Source organism: Saimiri boliviensis, chromosome 19 (genome assembly GCF_048565385.1).
Source record: "Saimiri boliviensis isolate mSaiBol1 chromosome 19, mSaiBol1.pri, whole genome shotgun sequence".
Taxonomy (NCBI): Eukaryota; Metazoa; Chordata; class Mammalia; order Primates; family Cebidae; genus Saimiri; species Saimiri boliviensis.
Window position 1 is genome coordinate 34147181 of NC_133467.1, and position 15086 is coordinate 34162266.

The window sequence follows — 15086 nt, forward strand, 5'->3', positions numbered from 1 at the left end:
TGGAGCACACCCAGCCTAGAAATTCTCATGTCTCTTCCCTCCTTTCCACCCCTAGGCTCAGGTCTCATCACCTCCAACCTTGAAGGTAGAAACAGCCTCCTGACTCGCCACCCTACCCCAACCCTCCAAGATGATCTAAGATGCAAATCTGACCAGGGTACCCTTTGGCTGAGGTTAAGTCCCCTCTTGGATCCTCGCTGTCTAGAGGACAAAGGCCCACGTGCCTCCCTTCACCAGCCCTGCCACCTCCTCCGGGTTCCCTTGCTCGTGCCTGCCTGTCTGCACAGGACACAGTCCCTGGCTTCCAGGCCTGTCCTCTCATGTAACCATAGGCCTCCTTGGGGAAGGGCTCCATATCGGTCATCTTTGATTCCTTTGCAACATTTATTGGCTGCCCACCACGCAGCTGCTATTCAATAGGTGCTTAATAAATATTATTTGGCCCGGGCGAGGTGGCTCACATCTGTAATCCTGGCACTTTAGGAGGCCAAGGTGAATGAATCACTTGAACCCAGAAGTTCAAGACCAGCCTGGGCAACATAGGGAAACCCCATCTCTATAAAAAATAAACAAAATTAGCTGGGCATAGTGGTGTGCATCTGTGGTCCCAGCTACTTGGAAGCTGAGGTGGGAGGATCACTTGGGCCTGGGAGGTCGGAGCTGCAGTGAGCCCTGATAACACCACTGCACTCCAGCCTGAGTGACAGAGTGAGGCCCTGCCTCAAAAAGAAACAAAGCTGGGCTCTCACACCTGTAATCCTAGCACTTTAGGAGGCCCAGGCAGGAGGAGTTTGAGACCAGTCTTTTATAGATATAGATATAGATATAGATATAGATATAGATATAGATATAGATATAGATATAGATGGGGTTTCACCATGTTGGCCAGGATGGTCTTGATCTCTTGACCTTGTGATCCACCCACCTCAGCCTCCTGAAGTGCTGGGATTACAGGCGTGAGCCACTGTGCCCGGCCCGAGACCAGTCTTTAGTTAAAAATTTTAATAGTCAGAACCAAGGACAGACTTCCCTTGGGGCAGCACACGGGACCCACTAAGCTTGCTCATAGCCGTCTCTGGGGATGATGCTGGATTGACTTCGTATCCACCAGCTTTAGTACCACATAGCCCATCTGCCCTGGGTCCAGAGACCCAATAAGAGGTATGGCCAAGGACCCCACAAACATCCCAATAACCAAATGCAGTCACCAGGGAAAAAGCGGAAGGGAGGGCCTTATTTCTCTAAGTGCCTTGAATATCGGATATCTGTTTAGAATCCGGTAAGCTCTGACGTCAGATCCTCTAGGCTGTGAAAGCTGGAGCCTACCTTCTCCTGTTTTAGGAAAATCAACACCACATTCTTCCCCAGAATTCATAGCCGTCTCTATTCCCCAGAATTCCTAAAACTCACCAAGAGTGATTCATGAGGGGAGGTTTTCTTCAGCTTAATGGCTTTCATTCTGATGGTTCTCAAAAAAGGCTTTCATGGTTCTCAAAAAAGGCTTTGTACAAAGACCTCCCCATACCGGGTCTATTTGATTATCAGGGCAAACTTAGAGGGATGGTGGTTATTAACCTGCTTTACCAAATAGGTAAACTCAGGCTTACTCAGAGAAGTTATGTGATTTGTCCAAGATTATTCAGTTAGAAAATGTAAAAGTCAGACCCCCTGCTTTTTGCATGAGACACAGTTCCAAATGTCTCCCCTCTGGGTGAGGGTGAGAGATTCAGAGAGGAACCCCTAGCTCAATGCCACCCTAACCCTTTAGGGGACCCCCCCAAGAATCCCAGGGGATCGCAAACATTTAGCATCCCTTTCCTCCCACACAGAAAGTAAAAGAGCGGAGGAGGCTGGGAGCGGTGGCTCATGCTTGTAATCCCAGCACTCTGGGAGGCCAAGGTGGGTGAATCACCTGAGGTCAGGAGTTCAAACCAGCCTGGCCAACAGGATGAGACCCCATCTTTACTAAAAACACAAAAATTAGCCGAGTGTGGTGGCAGGCGTCTGTGATCCCAGGTACTTGAGAGGCTGAGGCATGTTAGTCACTTGAACCTGGTAGGTGGAGGTTGCAGTGAGCTGAGAGCACGCCACTGTACTCTAGCCTGGGCCACAGAACGAGACTCATCTCAAAAATAAAAATAAAAGAAAGAAAGGAAGAAATTCTAAGCCAACTCTGCTGGCCACAACTCTGGGGAGCCCCCAGCGCAAAGCAAACAGCAGGATTTACGAGGCAATGAAAGGTTGAAGGAGCCTGTATCAGATCCTGTGCAGACGCTCAGCCTCCTGGTCTGCACTGACTGCCAGTCAATCTCCTGTCACTAACCTCTCCCTGGCCTCCATTCTACATATTGGTGGTGAATTCCAAAGCCCCATTGGCCTGGGGACAGGGATAGGATCCTTGAGAGACTCCTCAAGGGGAGGGGGTATTAGTAGGGTGACTTCCTCGTTATTGACCCGGCTGTACCCTCTACCCAGAATACCTTCTTCATCCTCTGTGCTGCCCATCTCTGTCCCCGGCTAAGTATTGCAGTCATCTTATTATGTTTACCTCCACCACCAGACTATGAGTGCTCATCACTGTTGCCCTCACATCACCAAGCTATAAGCATTTCCAGGGCTGGGGCAGAGTCCCTGCAATCTCTTTGGTACTGACACATAGTAGGTGCTCAATCAACATGAGCTGAATTGGATTTAGCAGCTTGATCAGAAATGCGTTCCCCAAAGATCCCCTCCGTCTCATCATCCCTGTGTCTCCTCCCCAGTCCCACTTCTTCACTGTAAATCCCCTCTAAGTCCCACCTGTCCTTTACCTCTCAGCTCAAGGACTTTCTTTTTTCTTTTTTTTTTTTTTTGAGATGGAGTTTCGCTCTTGTTACCCAGGCTGGAGTGCAATGGCGCGATCTCGGCTCACTGCAACCTCCGCCTCCTGGGTTCAGGCAATTCTCCTGCCTCAGCCTCCTAAGTAGCTGGGATTACAGGCACGCGCCACCACGCCCAGCTAATTTTTTGTATTTTTAGTAGAGACGGGGTTTCACCATGTTGACCAGGATGGTCTCGATCTCTCGACCTCGTGATCCACCCGCCTCGGCCTCCCAAAGTGCTGGGATTACAGGCTTGAGCCACCGCGCCCGGCCACAGCTCAAGGACTTTCTGTGCGCCCGGTACGCCCCCCTACTCCTCTCACCCTTGGTGAGCTCGCTGCTTCATGAACTTTAGAATCCTTAAACGGCTGTTTTGAAGATTAAGTCGGATCATGGAGGTAAAATGTTAGAACAGGACTGGGCACATCATAAAGGCTGGATAAAGCTGGGCTGGTCTTTAGGAAGCAGTCTGATAAACATGGCTTCCATGTTTTCATTTAAATCTTCGGTTAAAACTTTTAATATTAAGTTTTAACTAATGGTGGCCTCTTCCTGCTGCTTCCACTCATATTTGCCCCTAGAGGGCGCCCTCCACCCAAAATTCTCTGGCAGGGCGTGCGGGAGAAGGGACCCTTCCCCCAAAACAGAACTTCCGAAAGCGGCTGTAGGAACCTCGCAGCTAAACGGAAGAATTGCGGGAAAGACGGAGAGAGAAACGTTCTTAAGCCTGTGTCGGCCCTTCACCTGGTTGCTTCCTTTTCTGATGAAGACTCAGGCAATTGCGTGTGTGTGTGTGTGTGTCCCAATATCAGACATTTGTTCTCGTTTTCTAGGCAGCGTCTCCCCAGCTTCTTTCTGCAATGCTGTAGTAATGTCTTCGGTATTTCAGGAGGATGAGCATTTGCTATTCAAAAAAAAAAAAAAAAGAATCAGACGAAAGAAAGAAAGGAAGAAAGGCCGGGCGCGGTGGCTCAAGCCTGTAATCCCAGCACTTTGGGAGGCCGAGGCGGGTGGATCACGAGGTCAAGAGATCGAGACCATCCTGGTCAACATGGTGAAACCCCGTCTCTACTAAAAATACAAAAAATTAGCTGGGCATGGTGGCGCGTGCCTGTAATCTCAGCTACGCAGGAGGCTGAGGCAGGAGAATTGCCTGAACCCAGGAGGCGGAGGTTGCGGTGAGCCGAGATCGCGCCATTGCACTCCAGCCTGAGTAACAAGAGCGAAACTCCGTCTCAAAAAAAAAAAAAAAAAAAAAAAAAAAAAAAAAAAAAAAAAAAAACAAAAACTGGTTACATCCATTTTTTCAGCAGCCATGCGATTTCCATCATTGCTCCCATTTTATGGATAAGGAAACTGAGTCTTAGAGGAATTCAGTCAGTGATAGCTCCCTCGGATGTGCTGAGTAACTGAAGCTGCACTCCTTCCCAGACTGGAACGTCCTGGCACCCCCACCCCCACAGGCTCAGTTCTGTCTATTATCTGCCTTTTTCCAGGATTGTGACCTTTCTTCACCGCCTCCTTCTCCAGAAAGCCATCAGATCCGATTCTCCATGGCACGGCTTCTTTTTTGGTTCCACTCTCCAGCACCCCGGGGAAGCGGGGACAGAGACTGCTGCCATTCTCTGACCTCTAAGGGGTTAAGGCCTGGGTCCCGCCCCTCTTCCCGCCCGCCTGGCGGGAGTATGAATAGCCTCGCTCCCACTCCCGACTCTCAGTCGCTCAGGCTACTCCCACCCCGCCCCGCCCCGTCATTGTCCCCGTCGGTCTCTTTTCTCTTCCGTCCGAAAAGCTCTGCGAGGCGCTCCCTTCTCCTGGTGCCCCGCGTCTGTCCATCCTCAGTGGGTCAGACGAGCAGGATGGAGGGCTGCATGGGGGAGGAGTCTTTTCAGATGTGGGAGCTCAATCGGCGCCTGGAGGCCTACCTGGCCCGGGTCAAGGCTCTAGAGGAGCAGAATGAGCTGCTCAGCGCGGAGCTCGGGGGGCTCCGGGCACAATCCGGGGACACCTCCTGGCGGGCGCGTGCCAACGACGAGCTGGCGGCCCTGCGGGCCCTCGTTGACCAGCGCTGGCGGGAGAAGCACGCGGCCGAGGTGGCGCGCGACAACCTGGCTGAAGAGCTGGAGGGCGTGGCGGGCCGGTGCCAGCAGCTGCGGCTGGCCCGGGAGCAGACGGCGGAGGAGGTAGCCCGCAACCGGCGCGCCGTCGAGGCGGAGAAATGCGCTCAGGCCTGGCTGAGCAGCCAGGCTGCAGAGCTGGAGCGCGAGCTAGAGGCTCTGCGCTTGGCGCACGAGGAGGAGCGGGTCGGCCTGAACGCGCAGGCTGCCTGTACCCCCCGCTGCCCCGCGCCGCCCCGGGGGCCCTCCGCGCCGGCCCCGGAGGTGGAGGAGCTGGCAAGGCGACTGGGCGAGGCGTGGCGCGGGGCAGTGCGCGGCTACCAGGAGCGCGTGGCGCACATGGAGACGTCGCTGGGCCAGGCCCGCGAGCGGCTGGGCCGGGCGGTGCAGGGTGCCCGCGAGGGCCGCCTAGAGCTGCAGCAGCTCCAGGCTGAGCGCGGAGGCCTCCAGGAGCGCAGGGCAGCGCTGGAACAGAGGTTGGAGAGCCGCTGGCAGGAGCGGCTGCGGGCCACTGAAAAGTTCCAGGTGAGGAGGTTGAGGATCTGGGTGAGACCGGGCTTCAGAAAGTCCCTTAGGAAGCTCAGAGACCTGCTGGCAAGGGAGTGGAGCGAGGTGGCTGCTGATTCAGGAGCCACTTCTCAGAAACCTGGGGCCACAAGTCCTAGACTTTGCCAGCCCGTCCATTGTAGGGTGCGAATGGTGGGGCTTCGGAGCCTTTCGAAGCACATCCGGGGGAGGGCAGTCAGGCCCAAGACCCGTTGCAGCAGCCCCCCTACTCTCTGGATGGCGTCATCTGGCTCTGATGACTACCGAGGCCCCGGGCCCCTCCCCAGGCTCTGCTATCCCTGGGGGACCCCAGCACTGTCGCCTCTGCGCTGAGTCTGGTGGCCTGGCCACCCAGAATCTTCAGGTTCCTCACAGCCCTCCTCCCGCGGAGGGGAAGAGTGAGGGGCCGGGAATGAATGGCTACCAGCCCCCTCCCCTGTCATGCTTCCCGGCTTCCTGGAGCACATTCCAGAGGCCCAAGACAGCTGCTCCTTCTCACGGGGCACAGATGTGATCAGCAGCTGAGAAAACAGCCTCTTGCCTGGGCCACACGGAGGTGCCATGGCCACCTCCCCATCCCTCCCCTGAGAGGAGAGAGAATCCAGAACCTGCGGGAAGGGAGGTGGGGGTGGGGGGTTGGAGCAGGAGACGGCCTGGGAGATGGGACAATGGGGGACGGGGCTGTTTGCCTTCCAGTCCTGCAGGCTCCAGGCCTCTTGATTAATCGTTTTTCCTTCTGCCTTCGCTTTTTTTTCCCCTCTTCTCCTCTCCGTAACCCGTCTCCTCTCCTCCCTCACCTCTCCTTCCTGTGGGAGCTATGTTCTGAGGAACATGAGCTACCATTTCATCGGCGGCCTGAGGAGGAGCAGGCCGTGGGAGAGGGCCCAGAGGGCTGCCAGGGGCCCCGGGCTCATCTTGGCTGATGCAGAGGGGGCTGTCTGGGAGGGGAGTGGGGCGGGGGGGCGGGGGTCTGCTGCTCGGAGTCAGCCAGGCAGCAGGAGATGCAGCCCCGCAGCGACAGCAGGCAGGGTCCAGGGTGGGTCACAGAAGGGACCCCAGCCCTTCTGCTGACTGCCTCTCGCCTGCCCCGCAGCTGGCTGTGGAGGCCCTGGAGCAGGAGAAGCAGGGCCTGCAGAGCCAGATCGCCCAGGTCCTGGAGGGTCGGCAGCAGCTGGCGCACCTCAAGATGTCCCTCAGCCTGGAGGTGGCCACGTACAGGTACGAGATGGGCCCGTCCACCCTGGCGCACAGAGGCGCACACGCACGCTGCCGGTGACTGTGTGACTGAAGGGGACCAGAGGTGTCGGTGATGGCAGCTGTGCTGCCACTGGGTTCTGTGACTAAGCTGGTCACTGCCACACCGGGACATGTCCTGCCTGAACTCATCTGTCCCCCATAGGTTGGAGACCTGAGAAATGTCCTGTGCCCAGGAAATCCCCCCAGGAGAGATGATATTGCCGAGTGGGACAGCCTCTGGAGAGGCTACATCCAGACCCTTCCCCCGAGGGGCAAAGCTTCAACTCTGTGTGCGTGCCCACACCCAGGGGGTCCCGTCCTTTGGCAGCCACAGAAAGTAGCCCTTGCAGGCCTGGGGTGGCTGCGCTGACTTGCCACCTGACCTGGGCCTCAGCCTTGTCTAGGGGACGTCCGAGTCCTCTTCTAGCCTGGATGTCGTGCGGCCTGGCTCCCCTGATGCCCCTAGTGCCCTTGGCCCTGCCCAGCCTTTTGTTGTCCACATTTCCTGTTGTCCTGCAGAAGGCTGAGACAAGGAGGAGCGGCTTCTCACTGGCTGTGTGGCCTCGGCCACAGCCCCCGGTGTCTTCTGGGAAACTGGGCCTGTGGGCTGAGGGGCCATGGATGGAGCCCAAGGAAGGGGCTCTGTGGCTGGTGAAGAGCCACATGAGGTCCAGGAAGGGAGGGGAGGCAATGCCCAGAGGAGGAAGGTCAGCGAGGCTCTGGGGAGGATGTGGAGGAGAGGCCCAGAAGGAAGGCCGCAGCCCTGGGAAGGACGGAGGCCAGCCTACTGCGAGGGCGAGCAGACTCAGAGATCCTGGAGCAGGGCAGGGGGCAATAGGCTCAGCCTACGTTGTTGAATTGATGGGTGCCTGCTCCCCTAATTGGTTAAAGGGGCACTGAGGCAGCGGCCCGGACACAAACACCCCAGTGCCCCAAAAAGCCTGGGATCCAGAGTGCGTAGAGATCCCGAGATGAGGGCCCCGACCCCCACTGAAACCACCGAGGGGAAGGGTCTGGTGGGCCCCGAGGAATTTAACCGCTGGTTTTTGAGGCATGAAAAGGATTTGGAGAGGGGGAGCTGAATTCATTTGCTTTTGTCTGTCGCGAGCCCTGGGGGCCACCGGGGAAGGAGGAGGGAGCCCATCCCATGGGAACGGCCTGAGAAATCCCACTTCCCCAGAAGCCTCCCCTTCTCAGACCCTCCAGATGGTGGCAAGGACAATGGCAGCAATTAGCATGAGAATCAGTCCCCCACACAGAGGATGAGGTCATTGGCCTGGGGTGGGAGGAGGAGACTCGCCTGAGCCTTGTGTGGGTGTGTGTAGGGCAGAGTCCGACTGTGTGGGAATCTGCTTCTAGTCTGTGAGCTCTGCTATGTGTCCCAAATATCGTGTGACTCCGTATGACCAAGCGTGTGATGTCTGTGAGTTTGTGACTGTGACTTCACCCGGAGCGTGGCTTTTGCGCGATAGTGTCAAATGAAGAGGAAGCCTGCAGGGCCAGGATGGTGCACGCTCAGCCTGAGTTGTCCCCAGCTGGCTTGCTGCCTGCAGGCCAGGGGACACAGGGCTGACCCCACTTTCCCTCCCTCATCTCCAGGACCCTCCTGGAGGCTGAGAACTCCCGGCTGCAAACACCTGGTGGTGGCTCCAAGACTCCCCTCAGCTTCCAGGGTAAGAGGAGGGGCCGAGTTTACCCTGCTTTACTCTACCCCAGACCTCTCTTTCCCGAGGCACAAATCTAAATCTGAAGTCCATGGTCTCAGTGTGAGTAAGCATACTCTCAGCCCAGCCGTGGGCGCCCGGGGGCAGGCACATGGGCACTGTTGCCAGGGGTGGCTGCTCTTTGGCTCCCCTCACTGCCAGTGATATACTGATGCTGTTTCTTCCCCCCTCTGTCTTTCCAGACCCCAAGCTGGAGCTGCAATTCCCTGGGACCCCAGAGGGCCGGCATCTAGGATCTTTGCTCCCAGTCCTGAGCCCAACTTCCCTCCCCTCACCCTTGCCTGCTACCCTTGAGACACCTGTGCCAGCCTTTCTTAAGAACCGAGAACTCCTCCAGGCCCGTACCCCTGCCTTGGCCAGCACCCCCATCCCACCCACACCTCAGGCACCCTCTCCTGCTGCAGATGCAGAGATCAGAGCCCAGGATGCTCCTCTCTCTCTGCTCCAGACCCAGGGTGGGAGGCAACGGGCTGCAGAGCCCCTGCAGGCTGAAGCCAAGGTGGCCATTCCTGCCAGCATCCTGCCTGGAGCGCAGGAGCCTGTGGGCAAGCGGCAAGGCGCCGGCACAGGCCAGTCCCCAGAGGACCATGCCTCCTTGGCTCCAGCCCTCAGCCCCGACCACTCCAGTTTAGAGGCTAAGGATGGAGAAACCGCTAGGTCTAGAGTGTTCAGCGTATGCCAAGAGGAAGGTGAAGGGCAAAGCTGGGGGTTGGAAGAGAAAGAAACAGCCATAGAGGGCAAAGTGGTAGGCAGCTTACAGCAGGAAGTATGTGAAGAAGAGGGTATGGACAGGAAGGAAAGCCAGGACTCCCAGGTTCCTGTGGAAAAAGAAACCCTGACTTCTCTGGGAGAGGAGATTCAAGACTCACTGAAGACTCTGGAAAACCAGAGCCACGAGACTCTAGAGAGGGAGAATCAGGAGTCTCCGAGGGCTTTAGAAGACTTAGAAACACTAAAAAGTCTAGAAAAGGAAAATAAAGAGCCATTGAAGGAGATAGAGGTAGTGAGACCTCTAGAAAAAGAGGGTGTAGGCCTGCTGAAGCCTGCAGGAAAAGAGCACACACCGGCATCGCAATCCCTGCCCAAGGAGAATCCAGAACTAATGAAATCTCTTGAAGGTAATCTAGAGACCATTTTATCTCCAGGAAAGGAAAACCAAGAATTAGTAAGTTCTCTGCAGGAGAACTTAGAGTCATCGACAGCTCTAGAAAAGGAGGATCAAGAGCCACTGAGACCTCCAGCAGTTGAGGACGAAGAGGCACTGAGACCTCTGACGAAGGAGAATCGGGAACTCCCGAGGTCTCTTGAAGATGAGAACCAAGAAGCCCTTAGACCGCTAGAAAAAGAGAACCAGGAACTACCGAAGACTCCAGAAGAAGAGGACCAGAGTATGGTGAGGCCTCTAGAAACAGAGAATCATGAGTCACTGAGGTCTGTAGAAGAAGAGGACCAAGAGGCATTGAGGATTCTCGAAAAGGAGACTCAACAGCCACGGAAGTCTCTAGGGGAAGAGGATCAGATGACATTAAGACCTCCAGAAAAGGGGGATCCAGAACCACTGCAGTCTCTTGAAAAAGACCAGGAGATAGCTAGACCTCTTGAAAACGAGAATCAAGAGTTATTAAAGTCACTCAAAGAAGAGCGTGTAGAGGCAGTGAAATCTCTAGAAATCGAGCTCCTAGAATCACTGAAGTCTGCAGAAGAGAACCTGGCAACATTGACGTCTCCAGGAACTCAAGTGCCACTGTGGTCTCTGGAAGAAATAAATCATGGGACAATGATACCTCCAGAAAAGGAAATTCCAGAACCACTGGGGTCTGTGGAAGTGAACCAAGAGACATGGAGACTCCCGGAAGAGGAGAATCAAGAACCACTGAGATCTCTGGGAGCATGGAACCTGGAGAATTTGAGATCTCCAGAGGAGATAGGCAAGGAAAGTCGAAGCAATTTGGCAGCGGAAGAGAGCCTGGGAGAGAACCGAGAGTCACTGAGGTCTCTGGAGGAAGAGGGACGGGAGCTGCCGCCGTCTGCAGACGCGCAGAGCGGGGGAGATACGGTGGCGAAGGACCCAGAGCTGGCTCAGGAAAGCCCCCCAGGGATGGCTGGAGGGGAAAATAAGGACGAGGCAGAGCAGAACCCGAGGGAGCAGGACGGCTTTGCCGGGAAGGAGGAGGTGGTAGAGCAGGGAGAGCTGAATGCCACAGGGGAGGCCTGGGTCCCAGGCGAGGGACACCCAGGGAGCCCTGAGCCCAAAGAGCATAGGGGCGCAGCCGAGGGAGCCAGTGGGAAGGGAGGGGCTGAGGGTCTCCAGGACCCTGAGGGGCAACCACAACAGGTGGGGACCCCAGGCCTGCAGGCTCCCCAGGAACTGCCAGAGGCGATAGAGCCATTGGTGGAAGGTGAGGATGTGGCCCCGAGGGGTGACCAAGCCTCCCCAGAGGTCATGTTGGGGTCAGAGCCTGCCGTGGGTGAGTCTGCTGCGGGAGCTGAGGCAGTCCCGGGACAGGAGGAGGGAAGGCTGGAGGGCCCAGGCCATCTGACCAGGGGAGAGGTGATGGAACCACCCCTGGAAGAGGAGAGTTTAGAGGCAAAGAGGGTTCAGGGCTTGGAAGGGCCTAGAAAGGACATAGGCGAGGCAGATGCTCTGGGGACGGAGCTCTCTGAGCTGCCCGGGGAGAGTGGAGACCCTCTGGAGCCTCCCAAGGGCTGGGAGGAGCCAGAGGCTGAAGCCCCCCTGGGAGCAGAGGAGGCGTTCCCTGCGGAGACCCTGGGCCACAATGGGAGCGATGCCCCTCCACCTCGGCCCCCGGGGTCAGAGGAAGCTGAGGAGGCTGCATCCCCAGTGCTGGCGCCCCCCAGCCCAATGTACACCCCAATCCTGGAAGATGCCCCTGGGTCCCAGCCTCAGGCTGAAGGGAGCCAGGGGGCTAGCTGGGGGCTGGAGGGCAGGTCTGAAGCCCTGGGGAATGTAGAGAGTGAGCATGAGGAGTTGGCTTCTGGGGAGATCCCCGAGGGCCTCCAGGAGGAGGAGGAGCAGAGTAGAGAAGAGAGTGAGGAGGATGAGTTGGGGGAAACCCTTCCTGACTCCACTCCCCTGGGCCTCTACCTCAGGTCCCCCACCTCCCCTAAGTGGGACCCCGCTGGAGAGCAGAGCCCACCCCATCAAGGGGAGACGGGAAAGGAGGGCTGGGATCCTGCTGTCCTGGTTTCCCAGGGCCTCGAGGCCCTACCCTCGGCAGAGGAGGAGGGGGAAGAGGGGGAGGAGGAGCGTGGCCGTGACTCTGACCTGTCAGAGGAATTTGAGGACCTGGGGACTGAGGCTTCTCTTCTTCCTGGGGTCCCTGGGGAGGTGGCAGAACCTCTGGGCCAGGTGCCCCAGCTGCTACTGGAGCCTGCAGTGTGGGATCGGGACGGGGAGTCGGATGGGTTTGCAGATGAGGAAGAAAGTGGGGAGGAGGGAGGGGAGGAGGGGGAGGAGGAGGGAGGGGAGGAGGGGGAGGAGGGGAGGGAGCCAGGGGCTGGGCGGTGGGGGCCAGGGTCCTCTGTGGGCAGCCTCCAGGCCCTGCGTAGCTCCCAGAGAGGGGACTTCATGGAGTCTGATTCTTTGGGTGCCGATGTCCCCTGGGATGACGGCTCGAGGGGCGCAGTGGCTGGTGCCCCCATGACTGCCCTGGAAACTGAGTCCCAGGAGAGTGCTGAGGCTTCTGGCTCAGAGGAAGAATCTGACCCTGTTTCCTTGGAGAGGGAGGACAAAGAGCCTGGTCCTCTGGAGATTCCCAGTGGGGCGGAGGACGCAGGCCCAGGGGCAGACACTGTTGCTGTTAATGGCCAGGGTCCCAGCCTGGAGCCGTCACAGCGTGTGAATGGGGGAGTGATGAACGGGCTGGAGCAGTCTGAGGACGTGGGGCAGGGGACGCCGCTGGTCCCTGAGGGTGACCGAGGGAGCCCTTTTCAGGAGGAGGAGGGGAGTGCCCTGAAGACCCCTTGGGCAGGGGCTCCTGTTCACCTGGGCTCGGGTCCGTTCCTGAAGTTCACTCAGAGGGAAGGAGATAGAGAGTCCTGGTCCTCAGGGGAGGATTAGGGGCACTGGGGACTTAGGGGCGGGGGAGGGGGAGGATGTCCCAAGCCTGCTCCCTGCTCGGGGGCAGCACTCTTAACTTATGATCTCTTGACCTGTGGTTTCCGGCTGAGAGGCCTGGCCGGCTAAGGTGAAAAGGGATGTGGCGAAGGAGCCGAATCCAAGGATGGAGGCCTGTAGGGACAAGCTCCGCCCCGCAAAGGCGACCCCCCACCTGCACCATCGCATAGGCTAAGTCAGCTGAACCCTGACAGGACTACGCCCCCTTCCCTCCACACCCCGTCAGCTGGAAAAGGTCTGGGACCCAGAGGCCCCTCCGAAGGGAGGGCGATCTGCTGGCCTTTGTGCCCAAGCACACCAGCCCTGCGCCATCTCACTGCAGTAGCGCCACCCTCCTGGGCCGTCTGGCCTGTGGCTAATGGAGGTGAGGGCACTCCCATGTCCTGACCCCCCAACCCCATCCCTGCCACGTTGTGGCCCTGCCTGGCTCGCCCCTGCCTGAATAAAGTAATGCCTCTGCCTTCAAAATCTGTGCTCTTCCTTCCCCCATTCAGGGCCAGGAGAGAGTCCTCGGGGTTTGCACAGGAGCAGAGACAGGGTCGGGGGAGTCTGTGGGGGAGGAGGGAGGAGATGCCGGTGCTGGGGAGGGGCTGCCTCCTGGGGGGAAGAAGGCAGACAGACCCGAGCTGCAGCCAGCAGTGCTGGGGCCTGGGGAGGGCTGCTTGCCTGCGGGAGGCCAGTCCAGGTGACCTCAGCGCCTGCAGAAGCCTGGGCCATCATCATCTCTGCCCACAACACTGATTACAGGGATTAGGTCTTCGGGCCACCCCCAGCCGTGTATGTCCCCCCGCATTAGGCCCTTGGTGCCGCCAGCGTAATAAGCCCCCTTGTCTCTAAACCCAAACAAGCTGTCTGGCCTGTGATGTCTGCTCAGCCTGGCTGGGTGGGAGCAGGGTGAGGGGAGAGGCAGGCCTGTTTTGCCTCAGTCTGGCTGTGTGGCCTCGGGTCAGCAACGATCATCTCTGAGCCTCAGACTCTGCCACACAATGAGAGAGGCTGGGCCCGGTGACTTGGGGGCCTCCCGGGGCCTGGGAGAGCAGGAGAGAGGCTGAGGACAGTGTAGCTCTTCAGTAGGACTTCCCTCACCCCTGTAGCAGGGGGGAAGAAGGGAAAGTGGGCTCGGGGGACTGAACTGTCAAGGTGGTGGCTGATGGCAGTGCTGTGCTGAAGTAGCCTGAAGTAGCCCGAGGGTCCTCCAGCCATAGCGGCTCCTCCCAGCGCCGCTTCCCGGGAGCTCTCTGTGTCCCTGGGTAGGCCAGGGAGGGGACCAGGGGTTCCTGGATGAGGTGGGGCCTGCAGGCCTTGAAGTCAGGATACCCAAATAGAAGCCACTCCCCGGTTCAGCTCCACGGAAAAGGAAGATCTGGCGACACCTCTAAATATCGCGGGTGGGGGTGGGATAGGGGCTGCCAAACAAATGTTCTGCATTTGGCGCCGATCCCAGGCCTGGGAGCAGGCTCGTCCTCCCTTTGGGCTCAAGGCTGAGGCCTGGGGAAAGATGAGAAGATGAAGTCCCAGCCCCTCTGACTCCTATTCCTGTCCTCCGGCCAGGGAGGGGTGGGTAGGGGCCTCCCTGACAGGCCCTCACTGTCTGCTTCTCTGCCCATGTCTCTGCCCGTCTCCATCTAGCACCTCTGTCTTGGGCACTCAGGCTCCATTTCACACCCCCTATGCCCCGGCCCTCAGGGTCCGGGATCTTATCTCTCCCCACCCCACCCTCCTGGCAGCCCAAGCCTCCGCTCTCTCCTTCCTGTACCCACTGCTAACAAGGCCCTATCTGATCCTGCCAGGCTACCAGGCCTGGGGCCAGTGCACTGGCAACCAGGCAAGGAAGGCCCACTCCCTGCCGCTCCAATGGGACAGAGGTGCCCTGTGCTTGCTCTCCGCAGGCCCTCAGGCATCTCCATTTGGGCAAGGGCCCAGGACAGGGGCCTAGCCAAGCAGTCCTTCCCTGTGCCCGGTGCCCACCCTATGTCCCACAGAGGGCCCCTGGTCCCCTACAGTGTTACCAAACTGGCTATTGGTGTCAATAATCTCAAACAGGGTAGAAGCGAGGACGTCCCTAAGGGGATATATCATGGGAGACATATTATCTTTGGAGGTGACTGTCAATGCAGCAAGAGGAACAGGGATTGCACAGTAACAGGGACATTCCTGGTGGTAAGAACAGCGGTGATGATCATTTGTCAGCAACTGTTTACTGAGCATCTACTACATGCCATGAACTATGCAGGCGCTGGGGAGCCACAGATAAAGAACAACGTGCTTCCTCACTCAGGCAGCTTTACCTACCAATTGAACAAGGGCTTCTGAGTGGAAATCATATCTGAAAACAGAGACGTGCCCTAGGTTATGGGAGCAGAGTGCAGGGGACCTCACCTGATGGGGGCTGGCAGGGTACGGGAGCGGGGAGACAGGGAAGGGTGGACACCCTGAGAAGCTGAAGGATTAGCAGGAGTGGCCA

At 57.8% G+C, this 15086-nt stretch overlaps 1 protein-coding gene across 1 annotated transcript; it reads left to right on the forward strand.

Annotated features, from left to right (window-relative positions):
- Positions 1-4570: 4570 nt before the first annotated feature.
- On the forward strand, positions 4571-13090 carry NES (nestin). Its single transcript, XM_003937848.4, has 4 exons — positions 4571-5503; positions 6618-6742; positions 8360-8433; positions 8667-13090. The coding sequence occupies exons 1-4, from the start codon at positions 4721-4723 to the stop codon at positions 12563-12565; spliced, it is 4881 nt and encodes a 1626-aa protein (XP_003937897.3). The 5' UTR covers positions 4571-4720; the 3' UTR covers positions 12566-13090.
- The last annotated feature ends 1996 nt before the right edge of the window (positions 13091-15086 follow it).